The sequence below is a fragment of the Aspergillus oryzae genome, chromosome 6 (assembly GCF_000184455.2).
Source record: "Aspergillus oryzae RIB40 DNA, chromosome 6".
Taxonomy (NCBI): domain Eukaryota; kingdom Fungi; phylum Ascomycota; class Eurotiomycetes; order Eurotiales; family Aspergillaceae; genus Aspergillus; species Aspergillus oryzae.
This window is the reverse complement of record NC_036440.1, coordinates 2,908,879-2,927,240: the sequence shown is the minus strand read 5'-3', so window position 1 is coordinate 2,927,240 and position 18,362 is coordinate 2,908,879. Positions and strand designations below refer to the sequence as shown.

At 49.2% G+C, this 18,362-nt stretch overlaps 6 protein-coding genes across 6 annotated transcripts; 1 reads left to right on the top strand and 5 right to left on the bottom strand.

Moving 5' to 3' along the window:
- Positions 1 to 230: 230 nt before the first annotated feature.
- On the bottom strand, positions 231 to 1,919 carry AO090038000281 (F-box protein; the record flags this gene model as incomplete). Its single annotated transcript, XM_001825171.3, has 1 exon — positions 231 to 1,919. One exon carries the CDS (start codon positions 1,917 to 1,919, stop codon positions 231 to 233), a length of 1,689 nt encoding a protein of 562 aa, XP_001825223.1.
- A 949-nt stretch (positions 1,920 to 2,868) lies between these two features.
- On the bottom strand, positions 2,869 to 4,535 carry AO090038000282 (putative RNA export mediator Gle1; the record flags this gene model as incomplete). Its single annotated transcript, XM_001825172.1, has 2 exons — positions 2,869 to 3,639; positions 3,732 to 4,535. 2 exons carry the CDS (start codon positions 4,533 to 4,535, stop codon positions 2,869 to 2,871), a joined length of 1,575 nt encoding a protein of 524 aa, XP_001825224.1.
- A 3,361-nt stretch (positions 4,536 to 7,896) lies between these two features.
- On the top strand, positions 7,897 to 12,301 carry ssdA (mRNA-binding translational repressor SSD1; the record flags this gene model as incomplete). Its single annotated transcript, XM_001825173.3, has 5 exons — positions 7,897 to 7,993; positions 8,068 to 10,679; positions 10,742 to 11,101; positions 11,201 to 12,207; positions 12,262 to 12,301. 5 exons carry the CDS (start codon positions 7,897 to 7,899, stop codon positions 12,299 to 12,301), a joined length of 4,116 nt encoding a protein of 1,371 aa, XP_001825225.1.
- An 862-nt stretch (positions 12,302 to 13,163) lies between these two features.
- AO090038000284 (uncharacterized protein) lies at positions 13,164 to 14,054 on the bottom strand (the record flags this gene model as incomplete). The annotated part of the gene is made up of 1 exon (XM_023238360.1): positions 13,164 to 14,054. The coding sequence occupies one exon, from the start codon at positions 14,052 to 14,054 to the stop codon at positions 13,164 to 13,166; it is 891 nt and encodes a 296-aa protein (XP_023093072.1).
- A 62-nt stretch (positions 14,055 to 14,116) lies between these two features.
- AO090038000285 (uncharacterized protein) lies at positions 14,117 to 15,488 on the bottom strand (the record flags this gene model as incomplete). The annotated part of the gene is made up of 2 exons (XM_023238359.1): positions 14,117 to 14,557; positions 15,471 to 15,488. 2 exons carry the CDS (start codon positions 15,486 to 15,488, stop codon positions 14,117 to 14,119), a joined length of 459 nt encoding a protein of 152 aa, XP_023093073.1.
- Positions 15,489 to 16,410: 922 nt separating this feature from the next.
- On the bottom strand, positions 16,411 to 16,985 carry AO090038000286 (putative GPI anchored protein; the record flags this gene model as incomplete). Its single annotated transcript, XM_001825176.3, has 2 exons — positions 16,411 to 16,860; positions 16,923 to 16,985. The coding sequence occupies 2 exons, from the start codon at positions 16,983 to 16,985 to the stop codon at positions 16,411 to 16,413; spliced, it is 513 nt and encodes a 170-aa protein (XP_001825228.1).
- Positions 16,986 to 18,362: the final 1,377 nt, after the last annotated feature.

Genomic DNA, 18,362 nt, shown 5'->3' with positions numbered 1-18,362 from the left:
TTAATTAATTGAACATACAGTAATACATTCTCTCTGGCACGGGACACACAAGATTGAGGTTGCAGACCTTCCGTAAGCATTCCCTAATCTATCATATTATAACTTATATAAGTATTCATTAAGACAACATCTTGTCCGGATCTATCCCATCAAATATAAACAACCTGAAACACCAATCTATCTGAAAAAGAAAGCAAAAAGAAAGCAAAGGAAGCGGAATTCGTAACATCCTAAGCACTCATCCGCCACTCCAGAACCTGTCCGCCCGAATGCGCGGTCACAGTATATGCACAACTCTTCGAATTGACAACGCCATCATCATGAGTTGGCCGTTTCACTTCAAGAGAGTCAATATCAACGGGCACTTTGTCAAGAAGGAACGGCCAAGAGGGAACGATATCCGGGGGCGGATACCTGGCATCGACGCTGGATTTGTCCTCGGGGCCAGTAGCCCGCTGATGGGGAAGGGAGGTCTTCTGGGTTGGCTGTTTGAATCTCTGTGGACCCGGTTGGTATACGGGGTGGCAGTTTTCAAGACAGTATAGGTATAACGAGCCTCCGGAGACGATGGCAGGGGAGTAGTTGCCGCTTGGTTCGTAGAGGGCGAGGATTTTGTGGTCGGTGGAGATGGATAGGAGGGGGGATGAGAAGGTTGCGGATGGGAGGTTGGCTGCGTTCCACCGCGGGACTGTGTCTAGGAGGTTGTATGTGATGTGTTGCTCATCGCAGCGGCTGGATGGGAGGGGTGGGTTGAGTGGTGGGAGTTCTTCTGTGCGGCTGCCTGTGATGCCGTCTCCGGGGCGGAAATAGGCGGATGGGAGGAGTCGGTGTACCTTCACTGTTTGGGCGGAGTTGGATGTGAGGGGGGTGGCGAGGCCGATGCAGTAGCTGTGGATGACGCCTGACTGCAGTGATGCGACGAAGTAGCGTGGCGTTGGAGGTGAGGTTTGCTGGTCTTCTTGTTCTTGTTGCTGGGTTGCGGGGAATGATGGGGGGAGGAGTCGTAGGCCTCGGAAGATCAGTCGGTATTCGTCCTGTCCTGCAAGCGCCACTGATAAAGCTGCTGAGTCGAGGTAGATCCGGTTGATGTTTGCTCGCCAGTAGTTCAGGTCGGGTTGGCTGTGTGCAAGGTCCGGGCAGCCCAAATACCGCACTCGGGTGGGTTGATGAATGGTTGTTTCTTTGTGGATAGAGACACGAAGGAGAGTGTCGTCGTCGGCAAATTCTAGAGTATCAACGACGCCGTCCGTGTCCTCGTAATGGCCTCGTGTGGTGCTGGCCAATGAGTTATCCTGGCCTAGTACATATTCTGCGGGAGACAGAAGATTTTGATCCTTGTGAAGGCTGTATATTTGGATGGTTCTCCCCAGCCCTACCGCGATGAGGTCCCCCTGAGAGGAGACAGCGATACTTTGTTTTGCGTATCGCTGATTGATGGACATGCAGCCTGCGGTCCCCCCTTCTAGCATGGCACGGGCGACAGAGGTCCACTGCGAGCAAAGTGTTATACCGCGTGAGTACTCCCATGGACTCGTCAGGTTTGCACGCTCGTATACGGTCACCCGCCCTCCTTTCAGGGTCACCAGTTTCCGTCCATCGCTTGAGCTGCCCACCACAGTGGTTGGGGAGCATTCCAGGGGAAGTTCCCGTTGGGTCACTGACTTCTGAATATTCTGTCGGCAATGTAGTAGATTCAAGCGGGTGATCTGCGCCAAGTACGTGGTCCATTGATCTTGAGTCAGGGTGGTTATCGTTGGAGGCAATGACACCGGGACTTGCTGTAAAGCTTTCCTGAACATGTATGGTGCCGACGCCGCATATCGCCAGGAGCGACATGCCTGCCGTGCGGCAACATATGTTTCCACATCGAGGTGGAGAAGGATGGACTGGATGATCTCTAAAGGGAGATACGCAGCCATTGCTTGCGTGGAATGATGCAATGGAAGAGGACTGATCACGTATCTATACTGAAAGATATAAAATTGAGACTGCTTAGCAGTGATGGATGATGATAGGTGAAGTGTATATGGTTCATTATTATTCTACCCTTATAGATTACTTTCGTCGATGAGAAGGTGCCGAATATATAAAGACGAGGCTAATGCAGTGATAGCTGTCAAGGATGCCCCTGAACCAAGGGTCGGCATCTGATGTGTGAACGTATGATTCATTCCAAGGTAAAAAACCAGGATGTCATCCATATGTATCGCGGTATCGATATCAAGTTAGTGCAGCTGGCGGACGAATGATAGACTCGGCAGTCCCGTAGTTGCGTGATGGTGGGCCGATCGGAACTGGTGATAAACTAAATATAATTCCCGACAGCGAAGAAAACCGGCCATGATCCGAAAGCCGTGTACACGAAACTCAACCTTATAACAACGGTCATTAAGAGACCGCTTGGTTTGGTTGCCAACACCGTCACCGTTAATGTTGTACAATAGAACCCGTGTTCACTCTCTTCGAGCGCCATGCGGGAATTGGTGGTATGGCTAAATAGGCTACACATAATCCCAGCTTCTAGATCCTGAACAAGACAGGGAAGAGCGCCTCAATTGGTCAGCGTACGCAACAGTGATGACCGTTCACACCGTGAAATCCGGCTAGACACGAAGATCCGACTATTTTTCGTTGACCGCATATCTATCAGTTTCCCATCAGCCTCACTTAGGCCCTGAACCGGAGGTCTGGCGGTGATGATTCGGTCGGCTTCGGAGTTATGTCGGTGCCTATCGACTAATCGTGCGACATTTATTATCGCGCACTTCCATTTGTCCTTCGGTGAGTTTAAAGAAAATGGACGACTCGCGATAAGTCACTAGCCGGAATCCGCTGCGCCGACAGGAACTGTACCCGGCCACAGTTCTCTCAGATAATTATGTTCTTCTCTCGCTTGTATAGGTCTTTCAGAAGTTTCAGTTGATTAACGCCCATACTCTGACGAGGCACGCTGCTTGGTAGATCGACTATGGCCTTCCTCATTAATGCCAGACCGATATGACCAAAGAAGCCGACGATCCTTTCAGCAGAAGATTTGAGCATGGCCGAAAGCAGGATAACGTGTGTCTCCTGAATCTCGCTCGGGGGAATCATCAAAATTTTGTGCATCGCAAGCCAAAACATGTGGTTGGGAAATGGATTCTTCCGTGGGGTCTTTCCAAAATTGCGCAGGGTGAGCGCCGCAAACCCAGCACCAAGAGCTGTCATTCGGTCCATATGGACCTGTTCACTGATGAAAGGACCTCCTGGTGCTTCTCGCCACCATCCTAAGGCACGCCTACCGGCTTCGGTCTTTTCGTTGCCGTAGAATCCCCAGAGCGCCGGACAGACGACACGATATTTGGCCCAGAGTATGTCAACCATATGATGACCTTTATAGATAAAGGCGTCCGTGGAGAAGATCTGCGCAGCTACGATGCCGACTGGCTCTGCGTGGCCGGGATTGATAGAGGCTTCCGTGATCAGAGACGAGATTAAAGATTTCGAGAATATATTCAGGGCGTAGATCAACAGAGCTGGCACCTTGTTGTCATCAGAATTGGCAATGTCCTCTGGTGGAAAGGCCATGAATTGTCGGATATCGACAGATGGTTCAGGGATAGAAGCAGCTTTCTCGAGGGTCGCGCGAATTTCTTGAAGCTAGAAGGAATATTTTGGTTAGCTAACCAGTCTCTAAGCACTTTTCTTTTCTTTTCTTTTCTCTTTTTGACAAACAAAATAATCCCACGTACCTGGCCCTTGTTAGTCCCCTTTCCTTCTCGTAGTTGGCCAACACATTTCTTGATCGATCGACGCATGTCACCCATGTTCTGTTTGACGACCATGTTGGATTTTCCTTCATCCTTCAGGTATTGCCTAAATTTCTTGAGATGCTGGTGGAGCTCGACATAGCGTGCTTGCACATTGATCTCTTCCTCCGTCAGACGCGCCCCACCGACCTTCTTCTGTTGCTCTTCCCGTGATTTTTGTGCAGCTTCAGCTTTCAGCCTTGCCGCTTCTTGCTCCGCCTTGTGTGCCTCTGCTTGACGTTTGCGGTTCTCTTCCTCCAATCGCTCCTGTTCTTTCCGTTCCTTTTCCTCTTGCGCTGCCCGTCGTTGCCTTTCCGCCTCTGCTTCGGCCTTCTTTCTGGCTTCCTCTGCCGCCTTTCGCTCCGCCTCTCGGCGTGCAGCTTCTTCCTGCTCACGGCGTAGCCTTTCCGCTTTCTCACGCTCGATGCGCTCCGCCTCCTTGCGGGCTTCTTCTTCCTTGCGGCGATTCTCCTCCTCTACCGCTCGCTGATGCACTCGCAAAGTTTCTTCGGCTTCTTCCAGTACTTGGTCATGTAGTTTGGCAACTTTATCGAGGGCTTCATTGTGTTGAGCTTCTAGTTCACTATCGATCCGATCAAGAGATTCGTAGAAGGATCGGCGTTCATATGCTTTGACTTTCTTCAATTCAGTATTGTGAACACGGAGTTGCTCTAGATCTCGAGCCAACTCTAGCACGAGTTGCCGGGACGGACTGTCCAGCTCTTGAGGGTAGCTTAAGCGCCCCATATCGCAGACTGTGCACGTAATAGGAAAGCTTTTATCGAAAGTGTTGTGTATCCCGAAACAGCTTGTCAGGGCTAGGGAAAGGTTCAGAAGTGTCAAGGGAGGCTCCAAAAGAATGCCCTAGAGATGATGTCCAATCAATTGTGCAATGTAAGTTTTAGAACATAGCTTGTACACAATGACCAGAAGAAACCGCAATTCGTTATCCAATGACTTTGGACTCAACCGGAAATACTTATATTCCGAGTTTTTAGACCGTCACCTTTGATGGAGCCGTCAGTCTCGTATGACAAGACTCACACAGTTATAATAACACTCAATGGCAAGGAGTCGAAGCGGTTAGTTCGGTGTTTCCAACAAAATGGGACAGGCCTCGAACTTCGAGAAAGTCGCCGGTGCGCTACACGAAGATCCTAGTAAACGAATGAAAAATCGGGGTAAATATTCCCGCGATATGCGGGATGAGGATGTACGGAGACTGAAAAGGAGTGTGACCACGGAATAGCTGTCAATGAACAGCCTCACGGGGGATTTGGTAAGTCTCCGATGGAATTAGCTGTACGCGACCTTTGTTTGCAGTCGAATGCTTCGTCAAATCAAAAGTGACTTAGTCATAATTTTTGAATGAACCACATGATGATTAGTCAGCAAGGGAGAAAATACACAAGTGGCCGTATGGGTAGCCGTAGGCCGGCGTGAAGGAGCCTTAGAAGTTAGGATCTGAAGATCGCCAAACAATTTCAAACCAACAGCCTCATCGTCACCATCATTGGACTACTCGAATGATTGTCCATTAGTTCGGCCCCCCGTTCCTCGGTTTGAAGGGCGGGAATGGGGCCCTTTGCATCATCATGAACACCACGAGCGTATTGGAGAAAGTAAGCTTCAAAAGGTCAAGCCATGAGCTCGGTCAGTTGACCAAGAACTTTCGCCATCCGATCAGAGACATCTTCGCCTTCAGGTTTCGGTGTTAGATTGAACATTAATCTGTCTCTCACAATACGAACAACGAAAACACACACTGGATACTGCAGTTGTCCAATCTCAGTTTTATCCGGAGCCCCGCCAACAGCTATTATGGGTCTTTTGGAACCAAAAAGAGGGCAACTATTGGGCCGGTCGCAGCGTAGGGAAGGATTATCAATACCACTGGATACAAACTATACCCGCATGAACTTTCTGGTAGGCCGGTACGGAGTACTAAGGTAATACCCCGATACAGGCTTGCTAGACTGTTCTTAGGTTAGTGAGCAAAGACCGGAGATCACCCAAGGTACCCTACCCTACTATGAATAGGTAATACAACGGTCTCCTGACTTGGAAGCAAGATGCACCCAAGCGGCTCGTTGCAAGGGGAGAATTTTAATTTTAGAAGGATGAGAATGGTTATGCTTAAATCTTCTCTCATTTCCCCATGTGCTATGTTTCCTCGGGTATATAGATACAGATTAAATCCCTCCAGTTTTTGTTATAAGAGACTGAGGAGAAGAAAAGAAAAGAAAAAAGCGACAGGAGCGAACCAAGATACAACCACTTCTGAACCATTGGACAGACCTTAGGTATTGCAGTTATGGTAACTTTGTCTTAATACTTCATGACAAGCTAAAGCAGGTAGCTCAAGTTCTACTTTTGCCTCCTACCCTTATCATCCATCGTAACCAACGATTGTGATGATGGAGAATCGTGAACAAATAGACCAGACAGAAAAGAGAGAATAATCCCTTCTTACCTAGATAAACCATAAAAACTATTTTACGCAATCTATTTGTTTATATAGCTGAGATGCACGATGAACGCTTGTTTTTGATTACCTCTTCAACGGGTTTGCTGTTTTTTTTTGTCTTGTCGTATTTTCCCCCACATCACCGTTTGGGGTACTTCTATAGGGTGTACCTACTGTATGGGTGGTATTGTTCACTTGGTCTGATTGATTCCCATTATACCATTACCACCACCACTAACTACTAAGGAAACTCGTACACTAAGCTCCATCTTCTTTCATTCTCTCGTGAATCTTCATCTTCTTTCTCCTCTACTCTCTTCTTCCCTTCATCTCCCTCCTTCTCTCTTCTTTGATTTAACCCCTCCCTCTTTCCTCTGATAGCAACTTCTCCGATCATTCCTTCAGGACTGTCAATTATTGTTCACCTTTCCATTCTATCAGATCATTTGTCTGTGTCATTCCCTCTCCGTGGTCAGATAATTCGTGCTTCTGCCTCGTACATTTTGGTCCATTACGAGATAGAGGTTACTTGACTGTATCAATCTTTCGATCAGGGGATGAACGTATCGTCCTCATAACAGAAAGACACCAACTCAACAGCTTCTGATCTTCAGACTGAGTTGCCCCCCTTTTCCTCGTCTCTGGACTATTTAGGAGAGACCCCGATCTCTTCCGTACATTCCACATCAGTGAGGAAAACGTGTTTAATCCAAAAAAGGCAAACAAGCGATAACGTCAGAAATCGCACAAGAAGAAAAAGAAAAATCCAGGAAATTCTCGAGGTTGTTCTGTTGAAGTTTTTTGGGGGTTTCAGACCGTGGTGTGGCCTGTATGGCAATTGGGTCAGCTTTCCCATCCGCTTATTTGGTTCCCCTCTCTGCTTCCTTCCCCCAAACCCCCCATTCGTCAAGCTTCATCTCTCCTTCGGCCTCTTGATTCAGAGGCTATTCCTCCGGCAATCGCCTGTCCCAACATCATTTTTTGATTGAATATATTTTGTTTCTTATTGTGGATTCTTTCGGCATTGAATCCCTTTTTTACTCCTAGCTTTTTTTTTCTCTTGCTGCGGGTTCACTGTTTCACTTGTATAAAAAAGCAATTCCCGCTTCGTGCGAAAAGGGGAAAGGAGGCGAGACAGCAAAAGACGTCATACAGCGACATTTCAAACAGTTGGACGATCATTTAACAGGTAAGGACTCTGAACGAACTCATCGTGCTCATGGATGACCTCCTATTCACCGACATTCTGGCATTGTCTCTTTCCTCCACTTGTTTGTTGCTTCTTCCAGTGTTCATATCTTGAACCTAGGCAACTGCCATGACACCATCGTAGCTTCCATCTGTCTATGATAGCTCCTCTACTCCCTCTCCCTCTCTCCTTTCGTTGGAAAAGCTATGATTTCGTCTCGTTCGCCCTCGCTCACCCTCGTCCTGCTTCTTTGATCGCCACGCACCTACTGACCTATCGTTGCTCTGTTTAGTATACTACTCAATAACCATTTGTCTCCATTCCAAACGTTTCCCCCGGTCGGCCTGCGCGGTAGACAGCCTCCTTACGAGTCATCCTTCAACACTCTCTTGTCTTCGACGCAGAGAATCCATCTCCTACATACATAATCCGTTCTCTATTTTTCCGGGAAGATGGATCAACAAGGTCAATCCGGAGTTCCCGGCCCCGCTGGCCGCAAGCTTCATATAGCTCATCGGAGGAGTCCATCAGAGCTAACTCCCCTCATGAGTACGTGTGAACAAAACCGAAGCTTTCCCCCGCTTCGTAATCCCAGGCCGGCTCGCTAACGACCGCGGTAATAGTGGAACAATTAGCGATTCAGCAACAGATTGAGCTACTTCAACAGCAACAACAACAAATCGCTGCTACTCACCAACAGTATGTGAATATGGGACTCTTACAGCCTCAACAATTGGGCCAGGTTTCAGCGTTCTCTCCTTCACTCCAAGGGGGTGCGTCTATGGGCGGAGTCTCCCCTCAGATCAATGCCTTCCAATTCCCCCAAATCCCCCAGCAACAGCTTGGTGTCCCGATGAACAGCCCCGGCCAACACTCGCATCGCCGCAACCAGTCAGCTCTCCCTGGCTTGGGCTTGGGACCCCCTCCAGCTCCGTCCTCCGGGGCTTCAGGATATTCTGACTACAATCAGCCGCAGGGCAACCAGCCAAAGAACGACAATGGTGGTCACGGCCGTGGTCGAGGGGGGCCTCCGGGTGGTGGCCACCAGCGACGCCACTCGCTTGCACTGCCTGAAGCTAAGAAGGCCGCAGAACTCGCTCAGCAGAAGAGAACGGCGTCCGGGTTCCAGTTTCCTGCCCCCGGTGCTGGAGCTGAGTCATCCGATAATGCAGCAGGTTCGGACGATAAGTCCACCGCTTCGACGACACCGGGCCCTCAGGGTCTCGGTCTTCACCGGGCCGGCAACATTCGAGCTGGCGGTCATGGTCGGAGCCAATCTATGGCTGTGGGCAGCAATCGAGGCTCGCTTTCTGGCCGCGGTGCTGGTGGATTTCAATTCCCATCGTCGAACGACTCGGAGAACCCACGCCGTGGAAGCGCCCATGCTCGTACTTCATCCAGGAACTTCGATGGCAACTGGCGTCAACCAAATAACCAGAATCAGGGTCAAGATCAGCAAAAGAGTTTTGCGCAACAGGGCAGTGGTTTCCAGCCCGGTCACCGTGCACGTGCATCGATGAATCAGTCCATTGGCTCCATTGGTTCGTTCCAGTATCCTGGACAGCCACAGCTTATTCAGTTACCTCAGGGACAGGTCGTCATGGCACCGCCGCAGATGTTTGGCGGCGGTCAGCAGCTGAACCCGTTGCAGCTTGCACAGCTTCAGGCTCTTCAGCAAAATGGCCAGCTTAACGGTCAAGGACTTGGTCTTCAGGCTAGCCAGCACGCCCCTCCTCAGTTGTCTGCTCAGCAGCAGCAACAACAGCAGCAACAACAGCGGAAGACATTGTTCACCCCTTACCTACCTCAGGCTAACCTACCCGCTTTGTTGAGCAATGGCCAGCTCGTGGCCGGTATTCTGCGGGTCAACAAGAAAAATCGTTCTGATGCGTATGTCACAAGTCCTGATTTGGATGCCGATATTTTCATCTGTGGCAGCAAAGATAGAAACCGTGCACTTGAGGGTGACTATGTGGCCGTGGAACTCTTAGATGTGGATGAGGTCTGGTCGCAGAAGAGAGAAAAAGAAGAGAAGAAGAAGCGCAAAGACATTACAGACGCTCGGGCTAACAACAACGCTGGAACTGATAAACTCTCCCGTTCTGATTCCGGCGCGAATGGAGACCGCCAGGAGGTCGGCCCTGATGGCAGCATTCGCCGCCGTGGCAGTCTCCGTCAACGCCCCACGCAGAAGAAGAATGATGATGTCGAAGTGGAGGGCCAGAGTCTACTCTTGGTCGAGGAAGACGAGATCAGCGATGAACAGAAGCCGCTGTTCGCGGGCCATGTTGTTGCTGTGATTGAACGAATCGCCGGACAGATGTTTTCGGGCACTCTAGGACTCCTCCGTCCCAGTAGCCAGGCGACGAAGGAGAAACAAGAGGCTGAACGGCTAGCCAGAGATGGCCCCCACGGCCGTTCGCAGCATGAACGTCAGCAGGACAAGCCGAAGATTGTCTGGTTTAAGCCTACGGACAAGCGTGTTCCCCTGATTGCCATCCCTACGGAACAGGCGCCCCGTGATTTCGTCGAGAAGCACCAGGACTACGCCAACCGCATCTTTGTTGCTTGCATTAAGCGGTGGCCTATCACGTCTTTGCATCCTTTCGGAACCCTTGTTGAGCAGTTGGGTGAAATGGGCGACCTGAAGGTAGAAACCGAGGCGCTTCTCCGTGACAACAACTTCGGATCTGATGAGTTCTCTGATGCTGTCCTCAAGAGCATTGGCTGGGAGGACTGGTCCGTCGCCAGTCAGGGCGAAGCTCTCCTTGCCTCTCGCCGGGATTTCCGTCAGGAAACGACCTTCAGCATCGTTCCCAGTGGAACCAAGGAGCTTGAGAATGCTTACCATTTCAGGCCTCTTGGGGACGGCAAAGTGGAAATTGGAATTCATGTCACTGACATTGCTCACTTCGTGAAAGGCAATTCTCTAGTTGACCGCGAGGCAAAGAAGCGAGGCACTGCTGTCTATCTCGTTGATCGACTAGTCAACATGCTGCCGCGGCGCATCTCCACCGAGCTTTGCTCTTTGCTTCCTGGAGAGGACCGTCTCACAGTCAGTGTTGTGCTAAAGGCTAATCCGGAGACGGGTGCTATTGACGACGATGTTTGGATCGGCAAGGGCATTATCAAGAGCGCCGGCAGGCTGAGCTACGAGGAGGTAGACGCTGTGGTTCAGGGAGCTTCGGATCTTTCTGTGCCTGAAATAAAGGCTGACACTCTTCGAGCACTATATGTAAGTATTCAATGCTCACCCGCCCTGTAGGCGGTTCCTTTCCCTGACTAACAATATTGTAGGCCGTTGCCTCCAAATTCCGCGAGGCGAGATTCGGCAACCGAGTTGCGCATATACCTCCTCTGCGACTTCTCCATCAGATGGATGATGAGAACGTCCCCGTTGAATACAATATCTTCAACTCCTCTCCTGTGCGGGACATTGTGGAGGAATTGAGTCACAAAGCAGACTTCTTCGTTGCTCGTAAATTGGTGGCTGCTTTGCCTGAAAAGGCATTCCTCCGTCGTCAGCCGTCGCCCAATGTGCGCCGCCTCCACTTGTTCATCGATCGGATGAACAGGCTTGGGTTTGACTTGGACCCCACAAGCAGTGGTACCTTGCAGAGCAGTCTTTGCAAGGTCCAGGACGATGATTTGCGGAAGGTGGGTTCTTCTCCCTCGTACACCGATGAGGGGCAAATACCTCTTCCGGATTATTAAATTTTTTTTTTTTAATAACACAGCCCTACTAACGTCGCGCAGGGTATGGAAACACTCTTTGTTAAGGCTATGCAGCGTGCCAAGTACTATGTCGCCAGCAGCGTTCAGGACGAGCAGCGTCATCACTACACTCTCAATCTGCCAGTCTACACTCATTTCACCAACCCATCTCGCCGTTATGCGGATATCATTGTTCATCGCCAATTGGAAGCGATTCTGTCTAATGGTGCCATTGAGTTCTCTGATGATATCGAGACCCTGAACAAGGCTGCGGACGTTTGCAACAATAAGAAGGACTCTGCGCACAATGCTCAGGAGCAAAGTGTTCAAATCGAAGCGTGCCGTAATATGGACAAGAAGAGACAGGAGATCGGCGGTGATCTTATTAGTGAGGGCATTGTCCTTTGCGTCTATGAGTCTGCTTTTGATGTCCTCATTCCGGAGTTTGGCTTTGAGAAGCGTGTCCACTGTGACCAACTACCCTTGAAGAAGGCCGAGTTCCGCAAAGACTCCCGTGTCTTGGAGCTCTACTGGGAGAAGGGTGTTCCGTCCTCGGCATACATTCCTGAGGATGAACGTCCAAAGCCCGCGAACTCCCGTGCTGCTCAGGCTGCGGCAGCTGCGCGTGAGGCAGAAGCTGCCAGAGAGCGTGCTCGTGAGAGGGAGGAGGCTATGCGGAAGCAGACTGAGACTGGAACCATCTCCACCAATGACGTGGATGCCCTGTTCGATGATGATGACGATGACGTCTCCGAGGTCACTGAGATGGCTGCAGGCGTGTCGTTGAACTCATCTGCCGATCGCTCGACTCAGAGCATGCCGCCTTCCCCAACTCGCAATGGTCATCTTCAGCAGTCGCCCCACAGAACCCGTTCTGATCCGAAGATCGCTACAATCAGCGGCGATGCCCCCGAGGCGAAATTGACCAACAAAGAGAAGTACCTACAGCTCTTCAAGCTCAGGGAAGAGGACGGCGAGTATATCCAAGACGTCACTGAGATGACCCGGGTCCCCATCATCCTGAAGACCGATTTGTCCAAGAGCCCTCCGTATGTGCTTTCTAGTTTGTCTTACGTGTATGCATTCACTAACCTTTGTCTTAGTTGTCTTACTATCCGCTCTGTGAACCCCTACGCTCTGTAGAAGCCCAAGACTCAACATGGCGCCGTCGAACAAGAGTCTGCATACTTACGAAAGCCGATTTTGGCCTGGTTGGCAGACCTATCGCAACGGTCGTATATTGATATACATTGGCTGTCATACAGTACCATCGTATTTGCTACCGCCAGATGTCAAACGATGGACCGTTGTGGATCCCTCCTCTTTCTTCTGGTAATATTGCTTTAATTAGTCTAGCGTGTTAGTTTGTTATCTCCATTATAATGGCTATGAGCCTCCCAAACTTGCAGGAATATTTCACTGCACCGGTTGCTGTGTGTTGTTTATATCAGTCACAGCATTACTCATGGGGGAAGTATACTATTCCTCGCGCGAGGAACCAATCCAAGAGCCAAAGGTTCCCGACAATAGGGATCGGGGGGTCGAATGTTACGAGATAGGGGTCTTCATTATTATTAGTATGGATCGAAAAGTCGATCGTGAGCATCAAGGAAAAATTTGACTATTCGTTTTAGATGTTTACTTGATTTACTTCTAAACAAGCGGCTTCGCATAATAGTCTCTTCGCTCCTCACCTGTCATTTGAGGCAAAGAAAGTAGTAGTAGCGTCCGTAGTCAACAGAAGTTCTCAAAACAGTTGCGCTTGCCATGTCGCATGTTCTGGAACCTCAACACGGCAATAGTTATTATGTATCATGAATGAACAATCAGAGATTTTCGGAACAAGTTCTCCAACGAGTATGCAAAATCCCTTCCCAAGTCTACAAAGGCAGATACAGCCACCAACGCTGACCCATTAATCCCAAACGCCAGGTCCAATCCTAAATGCACCAAGAAATCAAACATGTCAAGAAAAACTTATTACGATGTTCAGTCGTGAGCCCGATTATAGCCTGCGAATACCTATACGTGGTTTCGCTTTTTTCATATTGGAGCCCGATACTTTTCGCGTACCAGAGACTGCCTTGGAGGTTTTCGAACTGGACGGGGCAGATGTGGAGGACGGGGCGAGTGAAGTCGGAGGGCAAGTGGGAAGCGCTTGTCTGGAAGCAACACCAAGCCCTTTCGGGCCGGCCAGGGAGCCATGGTTCTCTTTGCCGTCCCCGCTATGACAGCGGTCAAAGTCAAGCGGTTCTGAAGCGTCTTCGAATATCTTGACTTCTTCCCGTATGCGTCCGGACGAATTGACCCCTTTACTACGGACGGACAACTTCGGCGACTTTCTCTGCGGAAAAGGATCGCGTTCTGGGCTGCCACCATAATTATTTGCTGCGATGTTTTTCTCAGATGCCGTCATGCCTTCCAGGTCACTGTCGTCTGGATCCATTGCGAAGGGGTCGGTATCTAGAGGCAGCGTTAGGACAGATAGGGGACGTTTGCCTAGGGCGTTTTTCCTGGGGCTCGGTGGAGCAAATTTGACCGGGGACGGTGATAGTGCTGGATCGTTCTCTTTGCTAGCATTGGAGAGGTTTTCAGACTCGTCGTCTGAGATTGTTGAATCGGCTTCACGGTGGATCTCTGATTGTTGCTCTTCGGCAGGGGTCTCCGGTCCCGGACTATTGGATTGACGCTGTGATCGCGATGATGCCCGCTCTCCATTCTTCCGAGTAGTCTTCTTCTTCATCGTCACAGATTGAACTCTAGTGCCCTTCCTTGAACGCAACAAGCGAGGCTCTTCTTGCTCTGGGATCGTCGTTCCGGCATCTTCTCCCTTGGTCTTTGCCTCCGCTGCTGCACTTTTCAAGTCCGTCGGCACCGGCGCATGAATGGACGTCATCAGTTTAGCCTGTCGCGCAAAAGCCTCATAGTTCTCCTGAAGTAGAGCTCCGGCCGCAGAATTCAACGCAGAATCCGGGTTGGGATAAATGAGCAGGCATGAAATCGTCTATACGCGCGCCGCAATTCATTAGCCTCTGTCCGATTATACCCCTCACAGCGACGGTGCATACTTACAACCAAAACATCCTTCAACGTCAGTGTCGCCTTCCAGTCCCGCTTCAGTGTATCGACGCAGACCGCGCCCGTCAACTCCTCCACATTGGGATGCCATATGCGAGTTTTGAAGGTCGCCTTCGGCGGACTTTTAGGATAGTCATCCGGCATCTTCAAGTGTACGCGCCATAGGCCTTGTGAGTATGGTGTTCCCTGCGGACCGGCCAGCAAGGTCGTAAGTTGAGTGAGGTCATCGCTCGACGAGTCCTCCGATGGGAAGAGATAGTTCGGGGGCAGGTCATCATGCAATGCGGCGTGGTCCGCAGCGAGACGTTTTAAACTTGAAACCTGGACGTTTTATGCAGGATTAGATCCGAGGTGTTCTGCAGATCAACTGTTTAGGACTGACACTAGTAACTCACCATTTTTTTTTTTTTTTTTTTTGGATTTTAATCACTGAGTTCACAGACTCAAATCCCGTTGTAGCGTTCACTTAAAGAACAGATGTTTGTAACCAACTATACTCCCCCAATCAAATATAGACCAATGAAGGGATACCCTTGTCTATAGGAAAAGGCAACCGGAAGCAACCCCCCAGAAAAGAAAAAGAATGCTGAACTTGTTTAACGAATTGCGGCGGACCCAAACTTCGGTTGCCCCCAACAGCCCTCTTTTGTTTTGATGATGCGAAGCTGACGGCACTAGACCCAATACGGGTGGTTCCATGGTTCACAAACAAACGCGACACTCATGTGACTGACGCGTCGTCTGCGCGTTTTAGGAAGTGTTATTGGTTCGATCGGTTCCTGATCTGGTACGGAGGTTGGTGGACACCTTCCTATGTTGTCGAACATGGTAGTTTTTTTGTTTGTGTATTTACCGGGGTTGACTAGTGGTTCTGATTGATGTATGTGGTGGGTTGACACATTCTTGGGTTTCACTTTGTCATTAAGGGTTGTCTGGATGGTTTTTGATAGGGGTCGGTAGTACTAGCCCTAGTTGTCACTGTCAGTTGTCAACCTAAATGCTCTGGAATGGGACCTGCGTCGGAACTTATCCGATGCAATGCTCGTTGAGATTAGGTGATATTTCAAGTTAGCAACTATCATGTATGCATATGTACTGTATGTATGTACGGGTGTATGTCCATGTCCATACATACCTGCTTTGTGATCTCTCGATTCTGGATACAATCATCTTTAACCTATGAATGAACTTCCCTTGGAGTTTTATTGGCTTTCTAATAAAGTGAATAGCAGACATGCATGGCATCCGTCATTTCAAAAGGTGGACGTTGATTATCTACTTCGTGCACTGTGGGTTGGTGTGGCTTACTGCTGGGCGCAATAGAGTGCCTCTGAAATGTAAGGTACTGTGAGAGGAGAGTTGAGATATTAAGGTAAAGTTCAATGAATGGCAAATATCCGTACTTCGTTGCAGTCACTTTACGGAGTAGTGTTGGACGCCGATTTGTTCATCCCTTTGAAGAGATCGTCGTTCTAGAAGAAAATAGGTTGGTTATTAGGCTACCTACGCTTCATGTTAATCTGGTCCACTTGACGGGCCCACTTCTCCTTCCCAGTAGTTTTGTTTCCCCTGTCTTAGTTTTTGACTTAGTATCTTCAGTTTAAATGCTGATATAAGTATACTGGATCAGTTTCCTTTCATCTTTTTGTACCGAACTGACCGAATATCGTTCAATTGAGTGTGAGATGGGATATTACACCTGCGTTTGAACAGACTTATCAACGTTTACACTACATGTAGATCTACAGGTGACATCAAGCGTCATACAGCAAAACAAATTGTCATCACGGATTTCCTCAGAGAATGGAATTCCTATTTACCTGTAGCGTAGCATCATTATGGTATTAAGATTAAACTTCGAAGAAAGACAAGTTTGATATGTGCGCGGCGAATATTAAGCGTGTCTTGTGTAACAGCGGCGACTTAATGTCAGACGAGAAAAGAAAGGAAATTGGAATAAAAAGCCCTTCCCGGCAATGATACATATGGAGTATGAAAATGAACTTCAGTATCCGTATGCCTCATCTCTTTTCGTCCCGCTATCCCCGGTAGCTGGGATAGTCGGAGGGGGGAGGTCCATAAAGCACAAGTCCGCTTGGGGAGCACACTAATGCTTGAGAACGAAAGCGATATTGTCAATCGACCAAGCGTTTAATGGATCACGAGCTGTCCATTTACAGGAGAGCAGCGATGGCAGCACCGGCAATGAGACCGAGAGGACCGGCAGTGGCCATGGGGACGGCAGCGCCCTCAGAGGTGCTGGAGGCAGCGGCGCTGGACTTGGAGGAAGAGCCCTTAGTGCTGGTGGATTCGTCGGTCGACTTGGTCTTGGTGGAGGTCTCAGTCGCGGTGGCAGAGGAGCTCTTCGCAGCGCTGCTGGACTTGGTAACGAGGGTAGAGGAACCAGCAGAGCTGGAGCCGGTCACAGCACCGGAGGACTCGGCACCGCTGCCGGTGGGGGTAGTAGGGGCTTCAGTAGCCGTTCCAGAGGGGATCACGGGCTGAGAGGTGACGGTGGGAATGACAGTAGAGCCGGTCTCAGCGCCGCCAGTGGCAGTGGCAGTGGCAGTGGCACTGCCAGTCTCAGCAACGCCGGTGGTCTCGACATCGGAGGGACTCTCAACCTACAGCGGGATTCAAGTTAGCATAGTGAAAAGCTTGATGATGAGACAAAGTATGCTCTTACAGCAGAAGAAGTCTGGGCAGCGGCCACAGCAGCGAAGGCAGCGAGGATGAAAGTAGCACGCATTTTGACGTTTGAAGTAGATCCGTTAATCAAATTTTTGACAGTGAACCGGGTGTGGAGATGATCAGACGATGACACGCAGAGGAAGGCAAGCGAGTGTAATTGTTGGAAGGAATAGGAAACGAGTGTATGGGTTCCTTTATATTATTCCGGGAAGGAAAAGGATCAAACAAAGAGTGACAGGGCGCAGGGGTGTCTTTAAATAGACAAGAAGGACGGGGTAATAAATAATAATATGGATTATAATAATAAAAATAATAATAGTAACCAAAATTAATAAGGAAGGAAGGAAGAAAACGAACCATCCATGAACGCTAATAATAGTCAAATGAATTTTTTTTTTTTTTTTACCAAAAAGTATAAAAGAAAAAGAAATAATAATAACCACAATAATACAGTCACCACATGTGAAGACTTGAGTCCAAACTAAGGATCTTTTAGGTGTCAAGTCGCCCTCCCCGTCAGCCCTGTCTGCATCTTTAGTGGCAATCGTATCTGCATCTCGGGATCCACTTGGTCTAACGAAGGGTTGGCCGAAAAGGTACAGTGCTGAGCCCAGAGAAAAGTCACAATTCAAGCATCATTCCCGACCAGTCTCCCAGTTGGGAAACCTCTGGGTCCAGGACATCCTTGGTCTAAGCTCTGTCAATAGGGTTATATCCATCGGGTAATGAGCACCAATCAAGAATCCCTGTTATTGGAGAAGAATTCCTCCGTATAACTAAAGACATCTCAAAGGTTTGAGAGGTTGCGTATGCTTCATACTATTTTTGGTGGCCACCGCAACACATCGTCAGCTGCGGGTTCCACTACCTTGCCGGCCCGTGACCAATCAGATCCGGCTTCTATACAATTCTAACAGTCCCCATCAAAGAAGGTAGAATCAGGCGAAGGTCTGGTTCCTTTTTGTTTTGATTATTTTTAATTTCTATTTTCTAAATTTTTGTTTTTATTTCCCTGTCTCAAAATACCCCCACTTTTTTCTCTCGTTTCCTTTCTTTTTCTTTTACCCTTTTCTGGTTTTACGGAGTACACCTTCGTCTCATTTACTTTATTGACTTTCTGACTAGGGACCAGAAGCAAAACGATGTATCCGGAGTACAGAGGTATTCAAATCCGGCCACGAATATAATACCTATCCACGTAGGTACCAATAGATCCCCTTACTAGACTAATAGTAAGATCCTTCACTCGTCATCAAGAGCACACGTAATGAGTCACTTCTTCTATTTTAGCCCTGACGGTCAATCAAATTACGAGGAGGGAGATCTTTCTTCCCCTAGTGACAAACAAGACTTCTCCCCAAGACGACCGGGCGATGCACATGTCCCATGTCTGATCCGCATGGACCAAGAAACGGGACGACCGATGGATAATCTA